Here is a 20,163-nt window from a genome sequence, read left to right as displayed (position 1 = left end):
TCATGAAACAAAATAACAATGCTGTGCTACACTATAGGTCAGTTAGTGGCATAAAAGTTGATTGATCTATTGTCAGTTAAAAATAATAGTTTGTACATGTTGGTGACCCTCATGAAAAATAAAAAATATAAAGAGACCTCTTCAATCCCAGGAAACTTTCTAGGTGTACCATGTTTGCTTGGTTTTCTTCGGCTTTGAAGTAATTCCTAAACAACTACACACATTCATTGGTCATTTACCATCAGTAGCTTTAAGACAAATCCATATTTTGTCATTATTAACAATTGATTAAAAAATTCATTGCATTGCCTTCTTGGTTGTATTTATTAATAAATGTCAAGGCTGTACTCACTGATTCTTCCTCAACTTCATATAGGAATTGAAGAATCTATCAAGCATTAAATACCCAAGTTGTTTACCCACAGTTTCTCAAAAATCCTTAAAATCTAAAGAAATGAGTTATTTAGCTCAAACACTTGTTTAATCACTTAACTTTGTGCTTTTCTTGCAGATTTCATTGTCAGATTGTTTGATTGTAAGAGAAGATAATTTAAAATGATCTTTAACATTTCAGAACATGATGGAACATTTTCTTGTACTTGACCTTATTCATAACCGCATCACTTTATCATATATGAGAGTTGTTTGGACAATTCTTGGCCTGACAAAGAAAACACAAAATTTTCCAGAAATGTTTACTTTAATTTTTCAACAGTCACCCTGGAATTTGGTTCATTTAGACTAAAGAGTTTTCAACTTTTTGATATCCTCAGTGTAATACGATTTGTAAAACTCTGCAAAATAATTGGTTCTCTCAGCTTTGACCTCATCATTTCAAGTGAATCCTTGTTCAGTAAGCTATTACTTCAGGTTTGGGAAGAGGAACTAATTACTGGGAGCCAAACACAGTGCATGTGGAAGCACTTTGAATCTAGGTTATGAGTTTTGCAGCAACAACCCAAGATGTGTGCTAGCACATTATCATGAAGAAAGAGCGCTTTCTTTTCGGTCAGATTTTGATATTAAGCCTGTGTAGTACCCTTCACTCAGCCCAGTAGTGAAGCATAATACTCCCTGGTGATGGTTCTGCTTTTTTCCAAGTAGTCTATGAGTACACAGCTTGAGATTCACCAAAAAGGTGGACAGTTTTTTTATACCCAAAACATTATGTAAAATTTAGCGGATATGGTCTATCAAGACATTTGTTATGACAGAAAGTTTGCTTATCATCAGCCAGTGATAATTTAATTCGGCATTACGAATTTTTGTTTCATGATTTCTTCAGTTGTGATGGTTTTTGAATGTTCCAAGCATTCATCATCTTGAATGGATGTACGATCATGTTTAAAATCCAGCAGGCTACTTGTTTAACATCAGAAACAAAGGGGAAGAATTCTTTTTTTGTACATCTTTCAGAGTTAAATCTTCTAAAACAAAGTACTTTAAACAGCTCAAATGTTTCTTAAATCCATTTTTCAGGAAATTTCAAAACTTGTTTATTTTACTCAATCACCACAAACAAGCAACCAAAAATTTGCATCATGCCATTTAAAGGATCATACTTAACAAATCATCTTAGTCATTTGTTCATACTTGTGCTGTCTCTGTATCAGGCCAAAAACTTTCTGAATGACCTTGCTACTTCATTATTTCTCTAACTTTTAAAAATACAAGAAGTGATTTTAAGTTAGGTTTGTATTTTCTAAGTTAGAAGGATTTTCTATTTTCTGAGTAAAAAATTTACACAAGAAAGCAGTAGTAACATATGTACAGTCAGGAAACTTGGCTTAGACTAAGCTAATATAACAGCTAACTGACTGAATGGATTGTTGATAAAAGATCATTTATATCAGTGCTATGGATTCCTTATTTTCTGGACAACCCTCATAGTAGTAGTAGTAGTAGTAGTAGTAGTAGTAGTAGTAGTAGTAGTAGTAGTAGTAGTAGTAGTAGTGTGAGCTCAGCCTCTGGTGTTAAGTTGTGACTATGATTTGAGTAGGTAGCACATGGCACATGAAATTATGATATCGATTAAGATTTATCTTTCTTTTATTCTAGATATTATTTTGTGTGGCTACAGTACAAACAGCTAACAGCACTACTTGTGATTATCATAGATATATTGGTTATTTTCTGTAAAAAATTGTTCTGTTATAAAGCATTAAAGTAAGATAGTAAACTGCAGTTTTACAACCTGATGATTCTGCAACACTTGAGCTGAAGATATGAAACAATAATGTGTTTTATTTTATAATGCCTACTCCTGTGTTTGACAGGAAGGAGCACCTTCTCACTGTGCTGTACAAGTTAGAGATTACATCGATGAAACTTTTCCTGAAGAGGTTGGATGCTGAGGAACAATTAAATGGTTCAAGTAATTTGATGCTTGCAATTTTCCACTCCAAGGAATATTTTAAGACATGTTATTTTCTTCAAATTTTAATGACTTGAATCATCTCAAGCTTTTAATTAAAAATCAATTGATTTTATAAATTAGGACAAAACTATATTGAAAAAAATATTTAAATCATTGATGAAAGTACAACACTTGAACACTAACTCTGATGTGTTTTTGCTTTTATTTAAGCCAACTATGGATCACATTTACCCTGTTTCTTAACATCTCTTTTTGTCTTTTACTTTCAGTATTCTTAAGTCTCTCACTTGCCTTTGTCCTGACTTCCAACTGTTCAGTACTTTTTTTATTTTAGAGCTTCTTCTTCACAGAAAACTCTTCTTTCTGAAATTTCTTTTAATTCTTTTTATTAATTCCTTATTTTGTTAGTGTGTAATAATTTCTAGTCCTCCTTTGTGTAAGTCTTTTTTAACTTTATTCTCAGTATTCCATACCCTTTTAGTTTTTCTTTTTAGAAAAAACAGAATGATTTTCTTGGCAATTCTATTATTACGCATCCTTAAAATGTGTCCTATAAAAGCCAATCTCCTCTCAATATTTTTGCTATTTCTTTAAATTTATAGCATTTTGTGGGTGAAGAGTTTATATATATATATATATATATATATATATATATATATATATATGTATACGAGTTTGTGTTGATATTATTTTAAGTGTAAAGATTTTTCATGTAACTGATGTTTGTACATATATGTATAGACGTGAATTATTTCAATGTGATGAAAATTTCGTTTGAAAAAGATAGTATCTTTTATGAAAAGTTATAAATTTGACATACATAACTGAAATTGAAATTAAATCTTTTCCAAAAAAAAAATATTAATCCTAATCCAGTGATTGGACTTCTTTTGCTTAGATATTTACTGTCTGATGTTATTGGCATACATTTTTTACTGTTTTTTGCAGTTAAATTCTGAGGTGAATGCATTCCACAGGAAATTTGTCAGTGAAGTCCGTAGATGTGATGAAATGGAACGTAAATTACGTTATATTGAAGCAGAAGTTATGAAAGATAAAGTTCCGATACCAGAATCCACAGAGTACCCAAATGCTCCAAATCCAAGAGAAATAATTGATCTTGAAGTAAGTTTATTTAATTATATATAACATTTTTTAATCTAAGTAAAATATTAACTGTACCTGTTGTTGAGAATGTTAAATGCTTTAATAAAGACTGCTAACACTGAATTAGATTTGGTTTTACTGTAAATATTGATATTCTGTATAAAACAAAGTGGAGTCACTTGTAGAAACGCATCACTGAACTTATGCGGGTTTGTAATTCTGATATGCTTAAATATATTTGTCTCTGAAACTAAATATTTGTGTGAAACCACATCAGTCTTCACTTTCCTTAGTAAGGTTGATTTGGTTGCTTGTTTTTTTTAGAACAGCTTTGCTACTTTCACAAGCGACTTGTGTTTGTCACCTACCACCATTTGGTTAGGGCATGTAACAGATATAATTCCTGCTAGAAGCCTGAAAGCTTGTATGGTAAAATGATATAAGAAATTTTTAATTTAAAAATTGTACCCGATTGATATCTGAATCCAGAAAACCACTTCTTTGTCTTGGAGGTCAGTGGAGTGGTGACTGAAAGTTTTTTCCTTCAAATATGTTTATTTTCCTCATTTTTATTTGTATTCCAGGCACATCTTGAAAGGACAGAGAGTGAGATATTGGAATCGAGCCACAATGCAGTCAATCTTAAATTTAACTATTTGGAATTGACTGAATTGAAGCATCTTCTTGAGAAAACACATGCATTCTTTCAAGAGGTAAATTTTAAAAGAAATTTATAAAACTGAGAAATGTTATATTTATATATACTTAATATTTTTTATGTCGGCATTTATAAATTGTTTCATTTACTTAGCCTGATTTGTAAAACTGTAAAACTAAAACTCTCTCAAACTTAAAACTAAGTTTATATTAGATTTAGAAGTGAAAAAACAGGTTTTTATATAATTATTCTTCATTGAAAGTCTTACTTTTTGACTTTTTACAAATTTTGTTAGCGGTAACCCAAATTATGAAAAAATGTTATGAAGTCATTTAGTCATGTACCATTGAGCATGAACCCACTGTTGTATTGTAGCATCACAAGTCGATATTGCTAACATAATTTATTCATTAGGTTCTGACTTTGTATAAATTAAATCCTCAATTTCGTACACAGGATATTTTATACACTGGTTGTTACATTCTTATTATTTTATTTGGATTGCATCATCATCACATTTTAATGATCATTAAAATTTTAATGATCATTTTAATTTAATGATCATTTTATCAGTAGTTTTGATAAAATTAGATTTAATAGTTTTTTGAATTAATTAAAAATGCGATATAATGCTTTCATTTTTAAAATCAGTTTTTATTAAGGCGCATTCACATTTATATATTATGTTGTTTATTATATTCCTAGTATCTGTCGCAGTAAAATCATTGTATAAATAAATAAATCTTTTATTTTGATCGCATCATAATAATAGTATATTACATAGATCGCATTAGAAACAGGTAGGAATTAATCTGAATAGGTCAAGAGAAACCATAATAAAACCTTGATCCAAACAGAATTACAGAATATACAATTAAGTACAAAATAAAAAAATAGATATCATTAAAGTCTAGAACAGACTCAGGTCGATCACTTCTGAGATGTTTGGTTAATTGATCCCCAACTACCAAAGAATACTGGTATCCACAGTCTAGCATTCAAATCCGTACAGAAGCAGCTACCGTTATGCGAACTCGAACCTTAGAACTCTATTTTGAAAATCAGCTGATTTTGCAGTAACTGGTTTAACTGTTAGAGTAACTTGTTAGTCTGCATTAATCATTTAAAATATTATATGTGAAGATATTAGATATATAAAATAATTCACAATTCAAAAGGCAATAAAGAAAATTGTTCGAGTACATTTTTGCATGCTCATTGATCATTCGATGTGTATGATGCAAGTTTTTTTAAAAAACGAATTATTGGTATTTAAAATTAATTGACAGTAATTTGTTTTTATAAAATAACATTTTTTAATTGTATTTTAAATAAATTGGTAAGAAGATTCTTTAAATGGTTTAGCAATTAAAAATGGCTGTGGAAGCATAATAAGATCCTTTCTTATGATTTGAAGTGTTGTGTTGAGTTACATGAAAATAATTCTGTTGCCTAGTTTCAAAGAAATTATCATATATAATATGGTATAAAAATAATTCAATGGATGTATCTTTACGACTACATAATATGGACATTGTAGTAAATTCAGTAATGATACAAAGTTTTGATAGTGAAATATTAGGGTCATTTTTTTACTAACCATCATTCTGTCTCAAAGCGATAACTTTTTAAATAACTGAAAATCTTTGTTTTTAGTATAAAAATATGTCTTAAACTATCTTTCAATATAATTCCCACGCAATAAGCGTTTTTGAGATCAGGAAATGAGCTGGATGATGAACTTCTTGAGGAATTCTGACACTTTTTTCTCGAACTGGTGGATGACAGCTTGGTAGATACTGTCATTGGTCTGCCCTTAAAAATTCCTTTAATTTCAGAAAAAGATAGCACCAGAGCCGGCATGATCAGAGGATGATATGATGCTAACCGTCAAAACATTTGTAACCATTATGCAGGGTTTTTAACAACGTGAGAATATACATTTATACTCATTTTCATGTAGCAGATACACCCCTTAATGAGCAGGCCATATCACCTGTTCTGTATTATTTGTTATAACTTTTTTAAAGTTTTAATGAAGCTCATTTGTTATGAATCTTCTGTTTTATCAAATTCGTAAATCAACAGTAGTTTTCAATCACTTGATGATGACAGATATGACTCCAGATCTTGATTCATTTGCTCATTTTTTTCCTTTGTTAAAACTGACAACTATTTCCTTATATTTGACTCGTAGATCACATTTTCTCTATGTACTTCAACTATTAGCAATGAATTTATGTTAAGTGAGTATTTTTTTGCAAAAACTAATTACAGATGTATCTTACATGCAGTGTAAACAGTTATGTAATACTTTACTTCCTTAGTTTTGTAAATTGTGATTGGTTCATAGCCTTATGTCACAGGTGTCTCCATTTTTTCCTGTCTCCTGCCCTCTCCTCCTGAACATCCAGCAATCTCAGATCCTCAGTCACATCATCCCTCCATCTTTTCTTCGATCTTCCCAACAATCTTACACATGTCACCTGACTGTTCAATACTGTCTATTGTTTCATCTTTTCTTCGAAGAACGTGTCCTAACCATCTCAGTCTTATACTCATTTTTGTGGCTATTATGTCTGGTTCTTCATATAGCTCTCTATTTTTCTTGCTTCTCCATTAACTATTTTCCATAACTGGACCAAAAATCGTTTTTAATACCTATTTTCAAATGATTGCAGTCTGGCCAGCATTTTCTTTGTAAGAGTCCATGTCTGGGACTCATACATAGCAGCCATCCTAACTGTTGTTTTGTAGATCCTCACTTTTGAGTTCCTAGGTAACAATTGGTATTTTAAAATGTTTTTAACTGCACCAAGACATCGTGCAGCTGTTTTTATTGTAGCTGTTATCTCTTCTATATTGTTATTATTGTTGACTATTATATTAAGGTATTTAAATGAGTTAACTTTTTGAAATATTATATCATCTATCTTATGTTTCTTATCTTACTTACTTATCATATTATTAATTCCTTAGTATTTATTTACTTGATTTTATTATTTATTTATTTCCTTTTATTATTTACTTCTTACCTTCTTTTTCCTCTTGAAACTACCATATAATGGGTCTTTTCAATATTTACTCTCAAGCCCACTTTGGCTGCTCTTTTTCAATGTAGTAGTCATTTCTCTTACTTCTCTTGCACCCACCAGGGCAATATTGTCAGCAAACACTAGTGCTTGGATCTTTCTTCCGACTGTTAGTCCCAAGTTTGTTTCCGATGCCTTTTTAATTACTTTATTAAGCATAAGCTTAAAAATGGTTGGTGAAATAACATCACCTTCTCAAACTCCAGTTCCTGTTTTCAAGCTCTCAGTTGTTTTCTCATTAATTTTAACAACACAGACTCCACAATGCACATTCTTGGTAGTCTTATCAGTTTGTTGGTAATATCTGCTAACTTCATTGAATTCCAAATTTCCTTCCAGACTGTACTGTTATATGTCTGAGAAAAATCCATAAACAGACAGTGTGCTTCTGTATTGAATTCCCAGCATTTGCTAAGTATTTGCTGCAATATAAAGATCTTAGCTGTTATTGATTTGCCCTTTCCAAAACCCAGCTGATATTCTCCTAGTGCTCTTTCTGTATGTGGGTTTATTCTGTTTAAAATTATCCTTGATAGTATCTATGCAGTGGCTAGAAATGATGTGTCTATAGTTAGTACAGGACATTTTGTCCCCTATTTTTATGAATTGGGCTTATGACACTTTTTTTTCTATTTAGCCTCTGGAACCACCATAATGTGTTACTTCAGAGGATATGTAAGAATGTAAATGAATTGTCTTGTACAGTCTCAGGTTGACTGTTCCTGAGATGTGTGATTAATTGAAAACCAATCACCAAAGAACTAGTATCCATGATCTAGTATTCAAGTCCATATAAAAGTCTACCTTTACTAGAATTTGAACCTTAGAACTCTTGACTTTAAAATCAGCTGATTTGTGACGAATTAACCACTATACTATCGCTGTGGGCTTATTATAGCTGTCTTCCACTCTTTAGGCATGTATTCATATGTATATATTGTTTTAAGCTGCTCCCTCTTTATTTCCAAATTTCCCTTGCTCTGCCATCTCTTCCTGGGGTCCTTCCATTTTTTTTACATTTTAGCTGCTTTTTCCACTTCCAGTGAGGAAAGAAATTTTTAGGAAATAGTTTACCATTTGTTGCACTACATATTCAATGGTTCCATATTCTTCATGTACACTACCGTCTGTCTGAACATTTAACAGATTCAAAGTTCTTCTTTCACACTTCTGAGCTCTCTGTTTCATTCACATCGATTTTAAATTCGGTTTATTTTTCACTGGTCTCACTATCAGTACATATCCCTTTTTGAAAAACCTCACTGCCGTATAGAAACTTTTTCTGTTATTTTAGTTGTCCTCTTCTGCCCATTTGATTTGAGTTTTTAGGAAGTTCCACTTTTGTATTCTCTTAGTAGCTCTTGTTTCCTTGTTTATTCTTTCATATTCTTTTCTTTGTATCTCCTTATTGCTTTCCAGCTTCCTTTGTTTCGCTTTTTCTTACTGTCTCATTACACAATTCCTAGAACCGGTTTTTACTTCTCTTCCTTTCTGGCCTCAGTGTCTTGTCTCATGCCTCCAGTACAGATGATTTTGTTCTTTTCCACATCTCCTACACTATTTGTTTCCCATTTACATTTATTTCCAGATCATTCATAGCGTTGAACTTATTTAAAATTTTTACTTAAAATTTGTGCTTTAAACACTCATCCTGAAAAAGACTAGTATCAGTTAGTTTTAGCATCTTTTATTGCACTCGGCTGTCTTTTGTCTTACTTTGGCTTGGAGTAGTCAGCAGTTGAAGTCGATTTTTACTCTCCTTAGTGCCCTTACATCAATAACATTACGTTTTTGTCTACCAGTTTATGGTCAATCTGGATTCTTGTTTTACCATCAGGGCATACCCAGGATTACTTATGAATGCTTTTGTGTTGGAAGACGTAATACTACCAAAAATTAATTATTATACACTCGAAAGAATGGAGCTTATCGATAACATCGCAGATGAGTGAGGTTGCATATCAGAGTCATCTCTTATCAGTAATGTACTCAAATGATTCTACTTTAAAAATGACCTTCAGATTAAAAAACTATATAGACTGTATTTTACAATTCAGTTGTGAAAGGTTGGAAGATTAAGAAAATATTTTTTGATAACTTTGTGAAAATTGTTTGCATTTGCTAAAAATATTTGTGAATGTAGTAGTTCGCTAAAAATAAATCTATCGCAATTAAAATGATTCAAATTTTAAATTGTAAAAAATAATGACGTGTTTGTCATGGAAAACATGTAGTTTCTGCATTTGGTTGAATCAAGCTAATTATTTTGATTCATTAATTTATTTTAACTTTTAATAGTAAAATTGCATTTTATCTTGTTAAACAAACTAGTACATCTGATTACTGTAGATCTTTAATTTTACTTGTAATCAGGAAATTAAATATATTATGGTTGTTGTTATTTTTGTAAATGTATTTATTTGAAATAAGATTTGCTTGCGACATGATTTTCTGTAAAGGCTATGAAAATCGTGGTTGTATAATGGCACAGTGCTCGTAATGTACTGGAAAAAAAACACCTTTATAGAATGTAACAACCAGAAAGATTTGCTGACAGCAAACAAGTATAAAATAACTATTACTTGAGTTTTGTTCCCAGAAGGAAACTGGCATTTTTTAATGTATCAGTTAAACAAATGTAGCATGTCCGAGGTTTTATAATTAAAAAAAAAATTTAGCATCCATCAGTCTATGAAGACTAATTTTTTCCTATTAAATTTTTCTTTTATTAATTCGGATCAGCATTCTTGTAGATCAAAGGATTGTTTTTAATAAATTATTTTTTTATGTAATATTAATTGTTTTATCGGGATATAGGTTCTTATTTTAATATGTTCCTTGATACTAAAGATTCTTAACATATCGCTCATAGACTTTTGTATAAAACTTTGCAGGTTTTAATTAAAGTGCACTAGATATTAGCTTAGTTTGTGACATTAGTCGCTTATTGTCAATCTATTGTCTGTTTATTCCTCCTAGTTTTGTGAAAATACAAGTATTTCCTTTTTACTGTAATCAACAATATTCATTTTCATAAAAACAAGTTTATTTTTCTTATTCTGTTTAATAAATCAGTTTTTAATAAAGTAGTTTGTGATAAAATATAAAATATAATATGCCATTTTTTATATTTTATGTTTTAAAGATAGCCGCCCATATTTCATTAAAAGTATGATTTATTATTTAACTTTTGATTTTATTTATTGCTCTTAATAATTTATATTAAAAGTTTTAATTTTTTTTAAAAAGTATTACTTATGTTATACATTTATATATTATTTTTGTTTTCTGATGTTTTCATAGTTTTATGAACTTTGTCGTTATTTCATACTTTTTTACCATAGTCTTTTATTAATATACTTTTTTATGTCGACTTTAATATTTCATTTATTAACCCACGTCTTTCAATAACTTATCATCTTTTTGATGCCCTCTTGTCAAATATTTTGCAATCTGGAATGTTGTTTTATAAAAAACCTAGTTAATCATTAAGTTTTAATTATTTGATTTTACCAAGTGCTGATTAGTTATTCCTCCACCGTCTAATGAAACTTTGTTGTTACTACTATCAGAAATCACTCTGAAGATTATCCTATGCATACATAGCAAACTCATTGTGGTAATAGAACTTCTATCATTTTCACATTTTCAATTCTTTCCTCTCATCAGAAAATTAGAATATTAAAAATGTCAAAAAAGACATTTTTAATTTTCTGATCATTCTTCCAGCATTTTATATAAGAGTTAATTGAAACTTAATATATTGATCATTTCCATATCATATTCTCTCCAAAGGTTTTTGTATCTAACATTTTTTAAGGAAGTAAGGTGGTGATTTATTTTCCAAAAAATCATTTCCCCCCCAAAAAAAGTTCTAATATTACATTTTTTGACAAATCATTTTCTTTAAATAAGACATGTTTTCAAGAGCTTCAAAAGTAGAAGATTTATTCCTTTTTTTTAACATAAATAAATGTGAAGTTCCATATTCATTTTGTAAACAATGAGTATATTATTGCTGTTATACTGTAATGTATGTAAATTAAGTCATCAGATCTTTTGATTATTTGTTTTTTATGTACAGAATGCATTTAGATTTTTAATAAAATCAAGATAAATATATTTGGAATATAAAATATTGATTTTCTAATTTCATTATTGTAACTGTTTGAAAAGTATTAATTCATTCGTATATCCAAGAGCAGTTCAGTGTAGTTTTTAATCTCTACTTTTATTCTTAAGTCGCTCTTTACGAGATACTTAAGTCAGTTTCAATCAACATTTTTTATGTTTTATAAAAGTTTGCTTATGTCAAATATTTAGTTAATATAATATTTTGTGTATAAAATTAATTATTTGTGCAGCGGAATGATAAATATGCATTATTATGTAATGTAATCGTGCAATTTGTTATTTGCTGTTTTCTGTTTATAAATATTTGTTTGATTCGTATAATGTATGTACAGTATATGGATGTATGTACCTATAAATATTGTATATTTGTGTGTTGAGCTTGACTTATTTGATTTGGACAGTGATTTTGATGATGTAAGTACATCATATATGTATGTATGTAAATGTTATTATTATAAGTATTATTGTTTATTTAATTTTGTCTGGTTGTACATTTTGTAATGTGGTGTGATAGTTTTTTGTGCTATTAACAAGAAATTAATTTTACACTTAAATACACTTAACTGCTTTTCTTTATATATTTTTTGTTTTTGTTTTTAGTTGTTTTTGTTAAGTTTTGTTTTTTATATTTTATTGCTGTTTGTCTGGATGTTAGTAATAAAACCTTTGGTATATATTCTCTTTAATGAAAAATATACTTCGAGTTTTAAAAACCAAAGCTTCTGGAGAAATCTAAATTACTATGAGTAATTGGTGCTCATAATTTGCAAATTATGAACTCAAAGGTGATCTTATTCTATCCCAGTCACTTTTCTATTCACCTAAGCAGTTTCATTTCATTAGTACATTTTAAAAAAAAGAGGAAATTGAAGTAAAATGCATCATTTTTTTATTATTTTATTTACAAAAAATCTTGAGTTTATGGTTATTTATCATTTATTTGGTTAAATGTAAATTCTTATCACTGTGAAACATGCAAAACAATTCTAAAAATTTGACTTATTATCTGCCTTATAATCTTCCTCATTGTACTGATCCAGTTTGGGCTTTCAACAGTTTTTCAGTTATTGACCATTTTTTTAAGTAAAACCTGTTTCAGTTAGTAATGTTTATTAAGAAAAAAAAATGTTTTAATAAGGCAAGTAAGGAAAAAATTTACATAAAAATTAAAAACTACTATTATTGTATTTTGAAAGAAATTATTTCTATAGATAAAAAAAATGTGATTAAATATTTTGTGCCAGTGCCGGTGATCTTTCAAAAGAGTTAATTAGCTAGGCAACTTATGATGAGCAAACCACAATAGTAGTTACAAAGGTTATTTTATAATGTATTTGTTATGGTACTTTACTCTTTGCAGTAGAAAATATGAGGTTAGATTAAAAAAAAAAAAAAAAAAAAAAAACAAGAATTTCATAAAAATAGAATTTGATTATTCTCTATATTGAAATTGTCTCCTTCAATGAAGAATCCCGTAGATACTTCACTTTTATGCCAACTATTATTTGAGCACTTCCTACCTCAAAACATTTGTGGGAAACACTTTTTGGTATAGCCTGAAGTCCACTTAGCGATTTTTTCTTTATTTCATCTACCTTTGCTCACTATTGTCCTTTTAATGTTCTATTAATCACTTGGAGCAAGAAAAAATCATTGAGCTTGTAGAATACAGAGGCTGTGGCATCAGTGTGATTTTATCTTTGGCTAAGTAATTACAATTTAATAATGAAGAAGCTTCACTGTTATTGTGGTGCAAAAACCAAGTATTGTTTGCCTACTTTTTTTTAGTTTATTTGGTTTGCCTCATATAAAATGTGTAATACAGTTAGTTGACCAATCAACCTTGTGGTAAGAATTCATACAGTGAGGAGGAACGAACCACTTACTCAAGTGCTTTTTTCAGTATTTGTTTTCAAGAAGCTTCCATCGGGTTGATTGGATCTTTTGTTTCAGTATTATAGCTACACATTCACATTCCGTCTCCTGTTATGACACATTTAAGTAATTTTGAGTCGTCAATGTTATCAGCTAACAACAGTTCTGTGATGTTTTTGCACTATTGCTTTTGTTGAAAATTGAATAGTGTTGGAACTAATGTTACTGCTATTCATTTTGTACTCAAAATGTCAATCAAAATCGTTTCATACAAGTCATAAGAGATTCCCACCTCTTAACGACTTCTCTAACACTGATTCGATGGTTAGTGATCATTATACCCTTTATTTTGTTGATATTTTCATTGGTTGTTGATGTGTTGTCCGATCCTTTTGTTTGTTGTCTTCGTAGGCTTCTTGAAATTGTTTGTACCCATCTTAAACGTATGGTATCAACATAACATACTCATCAGAAACCTTTTCTAACATCTTCATCATTTCAGCACAAAATTTAAAGCAAATCCTTTGTTCCAACATATCAAACAAAATAAATTGTCACTCATATTAAAATACATCTTAATTACTTGGTTGTCAAATTTTAATTATGTGTCTAATGTGACTGAAAATATTGGTGTACATTATAGAGGTGCTGTTTCACATCGGTAAAAAATGAACTTTATCAAAAAGACAAGAATTAAAAAAAATTTTCATTTTTTTTATCACATTCATTTATGTTTAAAGATTTTTTCAAATTTCACTTTGTCATGTTGAAAATAGTCAACAGAAAGTATACTGTAGGTACTAAATTACCAAACTGGGTGACAGGAGTGAAAAAATATTAGATGAGTAATGCAATGTAATGAGTATGTCCTTGAATGAATTACAGATATTTTCTAGCAAAACAGTGCTGTGATAGAATTACACTCTTTTATTATACTTGTTCAGTTTTTAGTACTTTACTGGACTATATAGAACATAATAAATAGTAGTTGTACTATGTAGAACGTGCATGGCATATGACACTGCTAGCTGAGCCTGATAAAATTATAAAAGTGTAGATAGTTAACGTTGCCTGACTTTGCTTTGAGTGGAAGAGGGTAATACAGGTGATGTGTTATGGTCTAGCTGAGTATTTTGGCTTCCAGTAGTGTTAAGTAGTATGTTTTTAAATATTATTTACTTATTTATTTATTTTTTTTACTGGTGTTTTAATTTCTTAGTTTGCGATAATTTTGAAAAAGATAATTCTTTTGATATGCTATATTTTTTCATGAGTGAATAAATTATGATGAAAATTATTTAAAACTATCAACTTTTTTTAATGATAAACCAAGCCAAAATTAGTAAATATGTTTTCAAAACTAATATGTAATGCTTTCAGTCACTCTTGTAACCGTCTTCAGTGAATCACAATACTGTCTTATCTCAGTATAATAATATTGTACTAGGTTTTATTTTTTTAAGTTAAGCAGATATGTATTTGTAATATAATATATTCAGAACATTGGCTCAATTTGAATTGTGTTTGCTAATTTAGTATGCAGTACATTACATAGATGAAAACATCGATTTTGAAAACTGGTTTAGGCATACCAGTTTTTTAAATGCTAAAAAGTTCATTATTGTCCATCACAGTGACTATTATTGGATATCAGCATGTTTTTTCATTAAATGAATAAATAAATTTCAAAATGTGTATTTTTTGTTTGAGGTGAATATCAAAGATCGTCATTAACCCATTAGTAGATTTATGATCTGCATCTATCATCCTACAACTCTGGCTATTCATGCAAATTATAAATTCATTAAGATTAAAACAGTCTTGAATATTTTACGTATACACTTCTTTTTTGAGTAGTATAAATACCTTTTTTTTTGAGTTGTATTAATATTTTGCTAATACTTCAGCTGAACGCTTAATGAATAGAACAGTTTAAATGCAAACAGACTTTTGTTAACCAATCACAACTTTTCTAAATAAAAAAACAAAAACAAAAACACTGAAAGTAACTTGAGCTTAAGGCAGGATGTGAACTTCACTAAAAGCACTAAAATTTGCTACAGCAATGACTGAAAGCATTATGATGGATGTGTGTTGTTTTGAAAAAAAACCGTTATATTTATTTCGGTTTAGTTTGATATTAAAGAAATTGATTGTTACAGAACAGTACATTATTTATTATTATTAAGCAGAAATATTGAGAAAGAAAATTGTTTTTTAAACAACACTTATGATTTATTTCTTTTGTTTATAAATACAAATAAATAATTTACGATTAATGTTTCTCTTTTTAATTATAATTATTAATCGAATAGCTTAAAGTATATATCCCAAAATAAAAGTTTTCTCTTTTTTAGATGACATGTAATTTACGTCTACATATAGTTTTTTTTTTTATTTTTAACTTATTTGCTTCAGTGACATAAAAGTTTACTGCATTCTATTAATATTTTTTAATACCTATTTAGAAAGTTTGTACTGAGAGTGGAAGCAAACTAGGGTTTGATAGTTTTATTTTAATGTTGTATTCGATTGTACTACCTTGTCTTTTGCAGTGGAGAAGATCCCAGATTTAATTTTTATATGAATTCATACGATTATTGATTTTTAAAAAAATTTATACAGATTTTTATATTTGTAGAGAAATGAGGTTTTATTTTTATTGTTTTAGCAGATTCAGAGTTTTCAACAAAATATAAATTATTTTTTAAAATAGTTATAGAATATATGAATACTGCATTCTTTGTTTTTAAATTTTACCATACCTGATATTTATTAATAATTACAGATTTATTAATATAAAATTAACTGTAATTTCATTAAATAAGAGTTTATTTTATAAACATTTAGTTATATTAGACATTACAATGAATGCATGTAACGCTTCTTGAATTTTCAATTTTAAGTATTTTGGTATGATTTCTTAAAAATATATTATTGCTTATAAAATGTACAAGTAATGTGTGAAATTTTAATCCATTAAAAAGAAAGTTTGTTGGGTATAAGTATACTGTTCTTTTTATATTACATATAAAAAAAAAGGTGTATCATGAAGTTCTACTGGAACTTTCATAACCTATTCTGCTCGTGAAAATAATGGAAAAAGTTCATATAAATACATGTTCTAAAATTCTTTGTGTTATGGCAACTGAAATAATTTCACTTGGACTTCAGCTACCACAGTGAAATGTGGTCGTACTAAAATTTTTAGGATGTGAATTAAGGGTCAGAATTAGTGATTTCTTATGATTCTTTGACCTGAAAAATTGAATAAAATAGGTTCCAGAACTGTATCTTCAGAAGTTTTTGAGAAATCAGGTGAAAACCAATAAACTGGGGTAAAAATCCCTGTTTTTATGTGTGACTTTCAATATATTTGTTAAATGGGTAATAAATACATAAAAGTTTTAAACAAAACTTGTAGGGAATTTAATTTTGAACAAAATGGTGTAAGATAAGTTGAATTACTACATTTGTCAGAAAAGTACTTCTTTAATGTAAAGAAACCCAAATTCTTTCTTGGTGATGTGAAAAATTTGTAACCTGGAAATTACACAAAATTTGTAAAATAAAAATAGATAAAAATTACTTAGATAATAATTTTTTTTATTAATGACAGAAATACTGTAAATTATTTGAAAAATTATAATTTCAAAGTAGGTAATAAAATAACATCTGATCAACAATGTGCAATCCTGAATTAGTGTTTAAATCATTCTGTAAGGTACATTAAGTAAATCGGGTACTGTGAACTGTCGTTAGCTAAGATTTTCTGTGAATTTTAGTTTGAATATGATCGGTTTGTGATTGAAGTAATACTGTACTTATTTACAACAGAGAAATTTGCTGATATGGAATTCATTTTTGATATGTGTATTAGTAATGCTTCAGCTATTGCAGTAGAATATTAAATGCGTTTCCCTAATTGCAGGATTCCAAATTCCAAAATAATTAGTGAGACTTTCCTTCAACATAATGTTATTTTTGATAAATTTATTATCAGCACAGCCCAGACATCAGTACACGTTATCTTTCTTAGTGGATCGGATTTTTGCATTCAATCGTTTGGAAAACTTAAACAAAACAAGTTTTATCCTTATCATAAAGAGCTAGTTCAAGATCTACACCCATCAGATGATCTACGCTGCTTGGAGTTTCGCAACTGGTGGAATACAAATTGACATCTCTACAAGTAAGTTTTGTTTATCAATGAGGCAAATTTCACTCGGCAAAATACATGGCAGCTTATATGCTGAGGTCTACTTGCACTCTCTTTAAAAAGAATTGTCGCAGCTGCTTGAAGATGTTCCTCTAGCGCTGGAGATGCAAACTATACTTCCAGCACAAAGACGCACCTCCCCGCATCTCTTGTGCCATTTCCAAAAATTTCCATCCATTTCCATGGCATTTTTGTGCCATTTCCAAAATTGCTGGCCACGCAGATCACCTCATCTAATACCTTTAGATTTTTGCATCTTGCAATAGATGAAAAATATGGTATACGAAACAAAAATACATTCTCATGAGGAATTAATTGTCGTGCGGCTGAGCAACTTAAGGACAACCCTGAAGAATTAAAAAGAGCAACAAAAGCAGTACAGAAGCATTCTAAGAATTGTGTTGAAAATGGTGAGCTCATTTGTTAACATTTATTATAAACTGAACTTGGTCTAGCGTTCTGTTTCTAAATAATATTCAAATTTCTCTAATTTTTATTTGTTTTATTCAACTTATTTTATACCAGTTTGTTCAGAGTTAAATTCTCTACAAATTTTGTTTAAAAGTTTTGTGTTTATTACCCATTTAACAAAGTTAAACCATAAAAAATAGGGTCTTTTACTCCAATTTCTCAAAAACTACTGTAGATAAGGTTCAAAGACCTATTTTATTAGATTTTTCAGGTCAAAAACCATAAGAAGTCATTAATTCTGCCCCTTAAGATTCTAAAAATTTCAATACGACCTCATTTCACAGGAAGCTGAAATCCAAGTGAAATATTTCACTACCTGTAACTTGGTAATGAAGCATTTTAAGACATACGTTTATATTAACGTTTGCCAATATTTTCATGAGTAGAATGGGTTATGAAAGTCCCAGGAGGAGAACTTTGTGATAAAGCCTGTATATATTTACTAAATTATTAAATTATTATAAGGGCAAGAAATAGCTTATTATATTCAATGGACATTCAATAAGAAATATTGGGGACTACATACTTTTTTATATTAAATAAATTTTATATTAAAGAGGCAGAGAGACAGAAGATAACCCATAATGAAAAAAAATGTGACTGAGAACAAATAAACCATCAGTAAATTGCACTCCAGTCTAAATTAATGCAAATTTGTTTTGTATATATATAGTTACATGTGAACAATTTATTTATTCATCCGGTTCATTTTGTTCATCTTTGATTAATTTAAACAAAAAATAGTTTTATATTTTTATACATTAGTATGGATTATTTTCCAATAAATCGTTGTTGTTTAAAACCGTGATCAATCATTACTTTTCAATGTCAGTAAATGTAGAATAATAAAACCATTTTGGTAGCAGTAGATAACTGTAAATATTTATGATCATTATTTCCATTTAAATTCGACAGTTTATCACCATGTTAATAGTTTTTAATTGTTACTATTAATTCTGGATCTACGATTACTTATTTTTAGAAGATGAAATAATTAATATAATCAACACATTACGTCACATTTCAGGAAGTTAGATACACTTAAATCTTTTTCACTGAAAAATATGATAATATTTTAACCACACAAGCACATTTATAAGCGCTTGTGTGGTTAAATCTTTTATTTATTTTTCTAATTTAACTTATATTTTCTTAGTTTTATAAAATTAAATACTCTTGAATTTTATTTTCAAAGTTAGTAAACCCCAACTGAAAACAGTTTTTTTTAAATGTTTATTTATTAATATTTTATGTAAACCTTTCTGTGTAAATTATGACTGTAAATATTATCTGTGAGGATCTGAGTAATGTTTCTTGTTTATCAAAATTTTATATTAAATTTTTTCCTTTGATTTTAATTTTTTTGAATATGATGTTATTCAGTTTAGCTTTTTTGTCTTTTGAGTTTAATTGCTTTCTAACTCTTAGATTATATAGCGTAATTCAGATATGTTGTATATTTTTTTGATTTTGCACTTTACAAATGTAAATTCATTAACCACTATCAGGAAGGTGCAATTGTAATTTTCATATATTGATAAACTGTAAATTTTAAACTGAATTTTAAGGAAAAATCATAATAACACACCCCTCTTTAGGTTAAAATATAATTTTGTTTGTGTGATGATTTTACTGAATAAATAAAGTACATTAAATAATGAATTCCTATATTATGAATAATTACAGTATGGAAGAATATAAAGAAGTAAATTTAATCAGCTGGCATTCGTGTTGGAGCAATAATGGTGCCTAAGCCTTTTTTCAGAAGGCTGTGTATTTGAATCCCGTTCAGGCTTTGTATTTTTAATATCCTATAAAATTTTTATATTGCATTTCTACACATAAATTTGTAGCTTATTTAATTAATAAAAAAGGAAACATTAATCATGTTCATTTATAATAATTTAACCTAATTCACTTGTAGAAAGAATAAGTACTTAAAAACAGTAAACAACTTTATGTAAGTTTTGCTTAGCTTAGTTAACATGGAAAAAATAATTCATGTTTATAAAATATCACTGAAAAGAATAGCGTTTGTTTTCTTATAGTGATGTAAGAATATTTTATATAAGTTATTAGTTAAAAGAAAAACACAAAAATATAATAATGTTAAAGAAGTGAAAGAACTTTTCATAGATTTTGTGATTCTTTGGCCTGATGCTAACTTTCCAAACCATTTATCTATGAAAAAATTGTGTGAGTATGTGTTTATATATATATATACTAGCTG

General features: G+C 28.6%; 1 protein-coding gene across 5 annotated transcripts in view; it reads left to right on the top strand.

Annotated features, from left to right (window-relative positions):
- Positions 1–20,163, top strand: part of Vha100-2 (V-type ATPase subunit a family protein Vha100-2) — a 314,412-nt gene that overhangs the window by 211,966 nt on the left and 82,283 nt on the right. For all 5 annotated transcript variants that reach the window (XM_075375901.1, XM_075375897.1, XM_075375899.1 and 2 more), the window contains 2 exons: positions 3,326–3,502; positions 4,069–4,197. In XM_075375901.1, coding sequence (XP_075232016.1) covers positions 3,326–3,502; positions 4,069–4,197 — 306 coding nt within the window. The remainder of the gene's footprint in view (positions 1–3,325; positions 3,503–4,068; positions 4,198–20,163) is intronic.

The sequence above is a fragment of the Lycorma delicatula genome, chromosome 9 (assembly GCF_047948215.1).
Source record: "Lycorma delicatula isolate Av1 chromosome 9, ASM4794821v1, whole genome shotgun sequence".
In the NCBI taxonomy this organism is placed as follows: Eukaryota; Metazoa; Arthropoda; class Insecta; order Hemiptera; family Fulgoridae; genus Lycorma; species Lycorma delicatula.
This window is presented reverse-complemented; position numbering and strand designations above follow the sequence as displayed.